The sequence below is a fragment of the Triticum dicoccoides genome, chromosome 2A (assembly GCF_002162155.2).
Source record: "Triticum dicoccoides isolate Atlit2015 ecotype Zavitan chromosome 2A, WEW_v2.0, whole genome shotgun sequence".
In the NCBI taxonomy this organism is placed as follows: Eukaryota; Viridiplantae; Streptophyta; class Magnoliopsida; order Poales; family Poaceae; genus Triticum; species Triticum dicoccoides.
This window is the reverse complement of record NC_041382.1, coordinates 172,954,904-172,964,469: the sequence shown is the minus strand read 5'-3', so window position 1 is coordinate 172,964,469 and position 9,566 is coordinate 172,954,904. Positions and strand designations below refer to the sequence as shown.

The window sequence follows — 9,566 nt, the reverse complement described above, 5'->3', positions numbered from 1 at the left end:
CCATTCTTTAATAATGAGGTAAATCAGAGTTTTCTATAATCATCGAACTTCTCCATCTTTTTAGTATGGACTTCCTAGGTTTTTTCCATAATCTTTTTTATGAAATTTTGAAGCGCTCTATTTTTAAAAGTTGAACTTCTTGTTATTTAATTTTTGAACTTCGTATTTCCATTCTTTAGTAACAAGGAAAATCTGAGTTTTCTATAATCATCGAACTTCTTCATCTTTTTAAACTGGACTTCCTGGTTTTATTTTTTTAGTAACGGAAAAAATCCTACTTTTTGATAGACATCGAGCCGCTCCATTTTTAAATTTTAACTTCTAGGTTTGTTTTAAGAGAGAAAATCTTTGTTATAAAATTGTTTGAGATGCTTTTTTTAAATGACCTTCTTTGGATTTGTAACAAGCATTGAACCAGTTGTGCCGCACCAATGACATTAAAACTCAAATTTTACTAACGATTTCAAAAGTTTTTCATCTGAAATTCATTCAGTTTAGTAGTTGAACTTTCTACTGTTTTCACATTGAACTTCTGTGACGTATTGGCTTTTGCAATTTTCTCATCCATTCGTCGGTGTTACACAAATGATATTTCTTTTGTACAAACCTCTCTCACAATAATTTTTTTAACTTTTTCGATCGAGGCCTTGAACTTATAACAACAAAAAATTTAGACCTTGCCTTTTAATTCATTTTTCTCATATTAAACACATACCATTTTTATAATTTGAATTTTTTTCTTTTTGAAATCAAATTGCTCCCAAATAATAACTGTTCTTCTTTGTGGATTGAGAGAATTAGTTTCAAATGCAAAAAACAATTTTTTTTTGTGTTTTCAAACATGGAAATACAAGGTAAAACTTTCTCACCAGAACTTTTCAACTGCCCCGGACGGAGCACTTGAACTTCTTTCAACAATACTTTTAAGCTTTTATTTTTTCTATATTTTTATATTCACCTTAAATGCATTCCTTGCAGTAATTGAACTTCTCGTTGTTTTCAATATCAACTTTTGTCACATTTTTGTGTATATGTCGAATCACACGCAATTGAAAGTCGGACGTCATTTTTTGCCATTCCAAAACATGTAATTGGAGGTCGGACATCCCGCAACATAAATTCTGAATCGTGCACGGAGGTGCACGTGAACTTTTTGCAACAAATCTGAGTTTTTTATATACTTTGAACTTCTCTGTTATTTTAATTTCAACTTCCTAGTCATATTCTTATAAAGGAAATATGTTTTTAAATAAGTATCAAACGTTTTTTTTTGTAAATTGAACTTCATAGTTTTATTTTTCTTAGAAACGGTAATAATTTGAGTTTCCCGTATACATCAAACTACTTCTCTATTTTAATTTGAACTTCGTCCTTTTTATTCTTTATAAACGGTAAAAATTTTGTGTTTATATTTTTCTAGCTTTGTACAAGAGTATTATTCTTCTTTGGGGCGTAAACACGAACACTTGTGGTGCACACGAGCCGGCTAAAAACTATGAAACTGTCTTCATTTTGTGTGTGCACAGCACGCATGTGCACTGGTTTATGCATGCACAACGCACACACACACCACTAGTAGAATGCATGCACTCACCACTAGCACACAAACATAAAAGAACTATTGGCAGCCACACATTTTTAAATGAAAAAATAGTACGTAATAAAAGAACTACAAGTTTCATGTACTACATGATGTGTGTTTTTTGCGCCTGCATATACAGTTGAACTTCAGACATCAAAATCACTTAGACAATAGGAATCGACGATTTTATCTGGATACTATACAACTACATGGAACAACATTGACCAATTCCACCAGAACACGCATGTGTAGATTTGAACACTATAAACCACTATACTAATCCCTCCTTGCATTGGCAACAATTGACCCGGCTTCCATCAGGGTGTTGTGCCAGTGTTTACAGCTCACTATCCTTGGCTCCTTGCCGTCGAGGTTGGCAGTCGCAGACATGGTGGCCGATGCTGTCAACCACCACCGGACCGTGCACACAGAATTTTCTGACCTAACAACACACAACGACTTGAACTTCTATTTGTTTGGATTTGGAAAATCGTTTTTCTGAATACAATTAGGTTTGGATGAAATAGCACATGAGTTCAGTTAGTTTCTGAACTTTTCTCAAGACAACAAGCTAAGAGCAGGCCAGGGGACCTAATGATCGCTTGCTGCTGCCACAACGGGGTTTCAACTAAAGACCTTCTAGAATGTTATATAATCCCGTACTGTAATTTCAAGCATTATAAACTCAGAAGATGCCTACAATTCTCAGTTTGTGCCGAACCTAGGAGTCGAGGAGATAACCACACAAGACTATTTAGAGGAGTGCAAGTGAAGCAACCTATTTCTTCAGAAAATCAACAAACTAAACTTCAGAAAATCAAAAAATTGAACTTCACAGGGCCCTGCAAAATATACACGGTCATGATCAACTTTAAAAACTTCAGAGAATCAACAAACTGAACTTCTAGAGGGCCAGATGCTGACCTTCCTCCTCGCTGCGCTCGCGCTCATCCCGTCCCTCTCCCACGCCGCCGCGGAAGGAGGCGGCGGGTTCTACGACCCGGCGCGTGTCACCGAGATCTCCTGGCGCCCCAGGTCAGCTCAGGCGCTTGCTTCCTTCCCTCTGGCTGGCCTTTCTCAGCACGCCATGCGCCACCTGTTTGTCGATTTGCGTCTTACAGTGCTAGGTTTGTTTGTTTGTCCGTGCAGAGCATTTCTGTACAGCGGCTTCCTCTCGCATGCCGAGTGCGACCACCTCATCAAGCTGGGTTTACACTGAAGCTTCTACAATGGGAAAGCATAAAGTTCAGAGCAGCAATGCTTTGAGCAGATAGTGTCAAAGTAGAAACAATTTCAGCCGTTTTCAGGCTATTTCACAGAGCACTTGTAAGCGTGTTGCCAGAACCAAATTTCCTGCCAAAAATACTCAAAAGTCAAAACGCATGGAAATTTCCTGCCCATGAGGTCTGATGGTCGCCGCTGTGGCAGAAATTTAAAGTAAGGGACCCGAGTAATTTTGATGATCAGTTCGCAAATGAGCTCCAATCAGTGCTTCTTAATCAAGGAATATACATGCTTAAGGGGGAAGGGTGCACGGTCCATGTTGGAGGTCAACTATAGCATCTAACCAAGATCAAGCCTGCATTCTCCTACTGTAAGGCTGTACAGAAGTACTAGAAAGGAAGTACCTGTATGTACTGCTATGAGACATCCAGTTTCAGACTCGCACGGTCCCATCGACTCAACCAGTAATTAGTACCCGAAGTTCTGGGTGCCAACAAAGAGCACTGAGACCCTTTGCGTGTCCTTGGACCGTATCGACACAACTGTCTATCTCTAGGTCCCAGATCTTATTGAATAAGAAATTTGAACAACATATTAGTATTCACACATAAATACTATACATTGTCCATTCAGAGAATCAACAAACTGAACTTCTAGAGGGCCAGATGCTGACCTTTCTCTTTGTAGCGTCGTTGGTGACCTGTAATTGAAGGTCGGGGATGAAGGGTACCACCTCAATGAGTTCCCGGTGCAGGCCATCCATGGAGGAGGGGCAAGCTGCAGCGAGGAGGGACCGCGCCGGCCACGGAGCTGGAGGCCCGTCGGCCATGGGGAAGGAGCGCGCCGGTCGCAGGGAGGGAGGGCACTGGCCGCGGAGGAGGATGGGTGTCGACCACGGGCTGGGAGAGCGCCGGCCGCGGAGGAGGGGCGCCGGCGACGCGGGTCGTGGGGGTGGTGATGGCACGCTTTTGTTATCGGGGCTAGGCGGCATTGCAGTTGGAGGTTGGGGCTCAGGCGGCGGCGCCATTGGTGGTCTGGGCTCGGCGGTGGCGCGCCTGAAGGTCGGGACTCCAGTGGCAGCGCGGTTGGTGGTCCGGGCTCCGGCGGACGCGTGGTTGGTGACTCGGCTCCGCGGCGGCGCGGTTGGAGGTTGGCGCGAGGGCGGCGGCGGTGGCGGCGCGGGGCGGTGGAGTGCGGTGGGTGTGGGTGGCCTGGTGCGGCGGCAGAGGTGGATCGGGGTTGAGGAGAAAGATGCGGGAGGTGGGGGCAGTTTCTTTTTTTTCCACAAGGTGGGGGCAATTTCTTGGTTTCGCTGAAAGAATCTCCGGAACAGCTCGATCGGCCCTATATATACGTGCGGTGTGATCCAAATAACTATTCTAATCCTATATATAAATTGTAAAAAGGACCGCGCTATTCGTCATCCTGGGTGCGGAATAGTTATTTTTCATCCTCTCTATTTTACCATGAATGCATCGTAATTTTACGTTCCGTAAGTTTTGTCTTATTTCCGACGCAAAAAGGGACCGTAAGAAAATATATAATCACCATAAAAAATATTGTATGTTATATAAAATTACAAACGTAAAAACATAGTCTAAAATACACATAAACTGCAAATTTTCTTGTCTTATGATCTATATTTTTATTTTTTTATGTCAAATTTTACGTAGTGAATTAATATGAATGTAACTATTTGAATTCGAAACGTAATTTAATTATAAAATGATTGTAAGATTACCTTGGGTGAAGAATAACTTATTCTGCATCCTGGTGATGAATAGTAACACTATATATATATATATATATATATATATATATATATATAATGATCTTTCCAACACAATGTGCTTGCCAAAGGATAAAATGTAAAAAGAAAAGTTGGAGATCACCATGACTCTTGCATAAGGTAGAATATAAAAGTAAAAGATAGGCCCTTCGCAGCGGGAAGCAGAGGTTGTCATGCACTTTTATGGTTGGATGCACAAAATCTTAATGCAAAAGAACATCATTTTATATTGCTACCTTTATTATGCAGACTGTCGCTTTTATTTCTTCCACATCACAAGATCGTATAAAGCTTATTTTTTTCCACATTAATAGATCATACATATTTAGAGGGCAACTTTTATTGCATGCACCGATGACAACTTACTTGAAGGATCTTAATCAATCCATAGGTAGGTATGGTGGACTTTCATGACAAAACTAGTTTAAGAAATGTATGGAAGCACAAGTAGTATCTCTACTTGGTGCAAAGAATTTGGCTAGCATGAGGGGGAAAAGCAAGCTCAACATGCTGAATGATCCAAGACAATATACTTTATTTCAGATATAAAAAAACATAACCCATTACGTTGTCTTCCTTGTCCGACATCAACCTTTTAGCATGTCATATTTTAATAAGTGCTCACAATTACAAAAAATGTCCAAGATAGTATATTTATATGTGAAATCTCTATTCCTTCAATATTCTTTTATGAATTGTTCAAGTGACCAATTCTACGTATGCTAACTTTTAATAAGTTTACTACCTATACTTATTCTATGTGAAGTCATCACTCCCCATGGTATAAGCATATGAAACATATATAAATTCAGATTTATGATATTCAATTATTCAACCATTTACTTATAGGATATACGTGAAGCACATGAGTAAATGACAAACTACTCCAAAAGATAATAGTGAAGGACACTGAGTAGTTAAATAATTAACTAGCCATGGGAGGATTCTTTAACATTTAATAATTCAGATCCCATGATTTTATTCAAATAGAAAGTAAAATTGAAAATACGCTCCAAGCAAAACACATATCATGTGACGAATAAAAATATAGCTCCGAGTAAGGTATACCGATAGTTTTGAGGACAAAAGAGGGGATGCATTCCGGGGCATCCCCAAGCTTAGGCGCTTGAGTCTTCCTTGAATATTACCTTGGGGTGCCTCGGGCATCCCCAAGCTTAGGGTCTTTCCACTCCTTATTCTCCTCATATCGATATCTCACCCAAAGCTTGAAAACTTCAATCACACAAAATATAACGGAACTTCGCGTGATAGGTTAGTATGATAAAGAGTAAACCATTCACTTTGGTACTGTCAAAGACAAGGTTCATAATTGTTCTCACACAATGCCTACTTTACCATATCCTTTCTACAATTTATATTGAGAAATATAAGTCATAGAAACTAGAAAACAAGCAAAGTATGCAATGAAAACAGACTCTGTCAGAAACAGAACAGTCTATAATGATCTGAACACTAAACATACTTCTGCTACTAAAAAAATTATGAAATAAGTTGGTGTACGTGAGGAATTTGTCTATTAATCTTCTGCAAAAAGAATCAACCTAATCGCACTCTTCAATAAAAAATGGCAGCAAAGCTCGTGAGCGCAAAGTTTCTGTTTTTTACAGCAAGATCACATTAACTTTCACCCAAGTCTTCCCAAAGGTCTTACTTGGCACTTTATTGAAACAAAAGCTATAATACATAATTAATACAGTATCTTAATAACTATAACACACAAAAACATTAAGGGTAAATATTGGGTTGTCTCCCAACAAGCGCTTTTCTTTAATGCCTTTTAGCTAGGCATGATGATTTCAATGATACTCACATAAAAGATAAGAATTGAAACATAAAGAGAGCATCATGAAGAATATGACTAGAATTTTTAAACCTAACCCACTTCCTATGCCTAGGGATTTTGTGAGTACACAACTTATGGGAACAAAAATCAACTAGCATAGGAAGGAAAAACAAGGATAACTTCAAAACTTTAAGCACATAGAGAGGAAACTTGATATTATTGCAACTCCTACAAGCATGTGTTCCTCCCTCATAATAATTTTCAGTAGCATCATGAATGAATTCAACAACATGACCATCACATAAAGCATTCTTTTCATGATCTACAAGCATAGAAATTTTTCTACTCTCCACATAAGCAAAATTCTTCTCATTCGGAATAGCGGGATCACTAGTTCCTAGAGTTGACACTCTTCCAAACCCGCTTTAGATGATAGTATTATTCATACTCAAAAAGATATAAGTGAAGTTCATGGATAATTCTACAATTAATGTAAACTAACCAATGTCCAAGCTCAAAATGTATAAGTGAAGCACACGAAGCATTCTATAAAACCATACTCAAAAGATTTAAGTGAAGCATAAAGAGCAATTCTATAAAATCATACTTAAAAGATATAAGTGAAGCACATGAAGCATTCTATAAATCAATGAAAGGCTATCTCATACTAGCATGGTTCATAAAGGAAGAACAAAAAACACAAAGGACGCAAATCATGTGAACGAAACAAAAACCAAGGTATACCGATAATTGTTGAAGAAGAAAGATGGGATGCCAACCGGGGCATCCCAAGCTTAGATGCTTGAGTATCCATAAAATATTTACTTGGGGTGCCTTGGGCATCCCCAAGATTGAGCTCTTGCCTCTCTTTATTCTTCTCACATCGGTAACTTCTCGTTCTTCGAACACTTCATCCACAAAAAACTTCAACAAAAACTTTGTGAGATCTGTTAGTATAATAAAGCAAATCAATACCTTTAGGTACTATTGCAAACTCATTCCAATTTCATATTAGAAATAATATATACTGTATTCCAACTTCACCATAGTTCATACCCCCGATACTACCCATAGATTCATCAAAATAAGCAAACAACACACGAAAAACAGAATCTGTCTAAAACAGGATAGTCTGTAGTAATCTGAAGGTTTAGTAAACTTATGTAACTCCAAAAATTATGAAATAAATTTTATAATTTGAAAATTTTATACATAAGTAATGTGCAAAAAGTTTCAGACCCATTTTACTTTCCAGTAAAAAATGTAAAATCACGCGCTACAGCCAAAGTTTCTGTTTTTGTTCTGCATATAGTAAACAAGCAATCTAATCATCCTAAAACCAAAGCTTGGCACATTATTTTTATAATACAATGGATATATATAAGGGTATAATTATTTACAGAGAAACTTCCATGAAAAATTCTACATTGTTTCCATGAGCATGAACACAAGTGCTCAAGGTCGACCCTCACTTCTTCAATGCATAACTTTCCAATCACTTCTCTTTTTGAAAAACTTTTTAGGCATGAGAGGCAAGTAATTTTTTTTGGAATTTTTATTCTTTTAATTTTTTTTGTATGTTTCACCCACAACTAAACGGAAACAAAAAAGAAAAAGAAAATCTACTTAGTGAAGAAAGCAAACAAGCACACACGAGAATATCAACCCCATGCTATTGCTCCCCGGCAACGGCGCCAGAAAAGAGCTTGATAATCCCCAAGTACAAGGAATCATCGTAGCAATTTCCAAAGGTGGAAGTGATAAGTATGGAGTGTCGAACCCACAAGGAGCTAAAGGTAAGATCAATATTCTCTCAAGCTCTATCTTCCACTGATACGACTCTACGTACACCGAACGTTTGCTTCCAACTAGCAACAAGTAATAAAACTAGGTTGTGGGTATGAAGAGGATAACTTTGTATGATATCGGAGAGCTAAAATATAAAAGTAGGTGTTGTTATCATGAAGTTAGAATATATTACTAAATATTATAAATAGCGAGTGTGGAATAATGGTGGATTGGTGTGCGGAATTGTCCTAGGCAATCGTTAACAAGACCGGTAATCACTATTGTAGTTTCATATGAGGGAGAGGCATAAGCTAACATACTTTCTCTACTTGGATCATATCCACTTATGATTGGAACTCCAGCAAGCATCCGCAACTACTAAAGATCATTAAGGTAAAACCCAACCATAGCATTAAAGCATCAAGTCCTCTTTATTCCCATACGCAACAACCCCCTTACTCGGATTTGTGTTTCAGTCACTCACCAACCCACTATAAGAGAATCATGAACGTATTGCAACACCCTACAGCAGGAAGCCCTCACGCTTGCGCGACACGGAGGGCACCATAGGACAGCATCCAAGTAAAACATACAACTCATACCAATCTAGATCATCAATCAACCCAAAGACAAAAGATATCTACTCAAAACATCATAGGATGGCAACACATCATTATATCATAATATGTGGCATAAAGCACCATGTTCAAGTAGGGATTACAGCGGGGTGCGGGAGAGTGGACCGCGTAAAAGAGATGAGGGTGATGATGATGATGGTGATGTTGATGAAGACGATCACCGCGGCGATGATTCCCCTCCCGATGGCACTCCGGTGCCACCGAGAGAGAGGAGGAGAGGTTCTCCCCCTTGTGCTTCCTCCTCCATGGCCTCCCCCTAGATGGGAGAGGTTCTCCCTCTGGTCCTTGGCCTTCATGGTGATGATGTCCCCTCTGGGATCCTCCTCCATGCCCTCCGGTGATGACGGCCCCCTCCGGCAGGGTGCCAAAGAGGGCCTATATTGGTTTTCGGTGGCTACGTAGGCTTCTAGCGGTGGAACTCCTGATCTAGGTTAATTTTCCGAGGTTTCTGTATTTATAGGAATTTTTGGCGTCGGTCTCACGTCAAGGAGGTGCCCGAGGCGTCCACGAGGCAGGACCACACGCCTGGGGGGGTGGGCGCGCCCCCACCCTCATGGACGCCCTGGGACTCTCCTAGCCCAACTCTTTTACTCCGGGGTCTTCTTTTGGTCCATAAAAAATCGTCAAAAATTGGCATGTCAATTGGACTCCGTTTGATATTCCTTTTCTCTAAAACTCAAAAACAAGGAAAAAACAGAAACTGGCACTGGGAACTAGGTTAATAGGTTAGTCCCAAAAATC

General features: G+C 39.4%; 1 protein-coding gene across 2 annotated transcripts; it reads right to left on the bottom strand.

Annotated features, from left to right (window-relative positions):
• Nucleotides 1–1,691: 1,691 nt before the first annotated feature.
• Nucleotides 1,692–3,792, bottom strand: LOC119359221. 2 transcript variants are annotated; one of them, XR_005172421.1, is made up of 3 exons: nt 3,480–3,792; nt 3,211–3,371; nt 1,692–2,806 (listed from the first exon to the last, which is right to left on the bottom strand). XR_005172421.1 is itself a non-coding variant. In XM_037625514.1 (2 exons), the coding sequence occupies exons 1-2, from the start codon at nt 3,633–3,635 to the stop codon at nt 2,660–2,662; spliced, it is 303 nt and encodes a 100-aa protein (XP_037481411.1). In that variant the 5' UTR covers nt 3,636–3,792; the 3' UTR covers nt 1,692–2,659. The 2 variants fall into 2 exon arrangements, 1 of the variants encoding a protein (XP_037481411.1); XM_037625514.1 differs by lacking the exon at nt 3,211–3,371.
• Nucleotides 3,793–9,566: the final 5,774 nt, after the last annotated feature.

What these genes read in the sequence shown, in the direction of transcription:
- LOC119359221 (XM_037625514.1), bottom strand. Translation starts at nt 3,635, where the DNA reads ATGGCCGACGGGCCTCCAGCTCCGTGGCCGGCGCGGTCCCTCCTCGCT. An exon ending in ACGACGCTACAAAGAGAAAG is followed by an intron (nt 2,807 to 3,479) that starts GTCAGCATCTGG and finishes TTCCCATTGTAG; the next exon opens with AAGCTTCAGTGTAAACCCAG.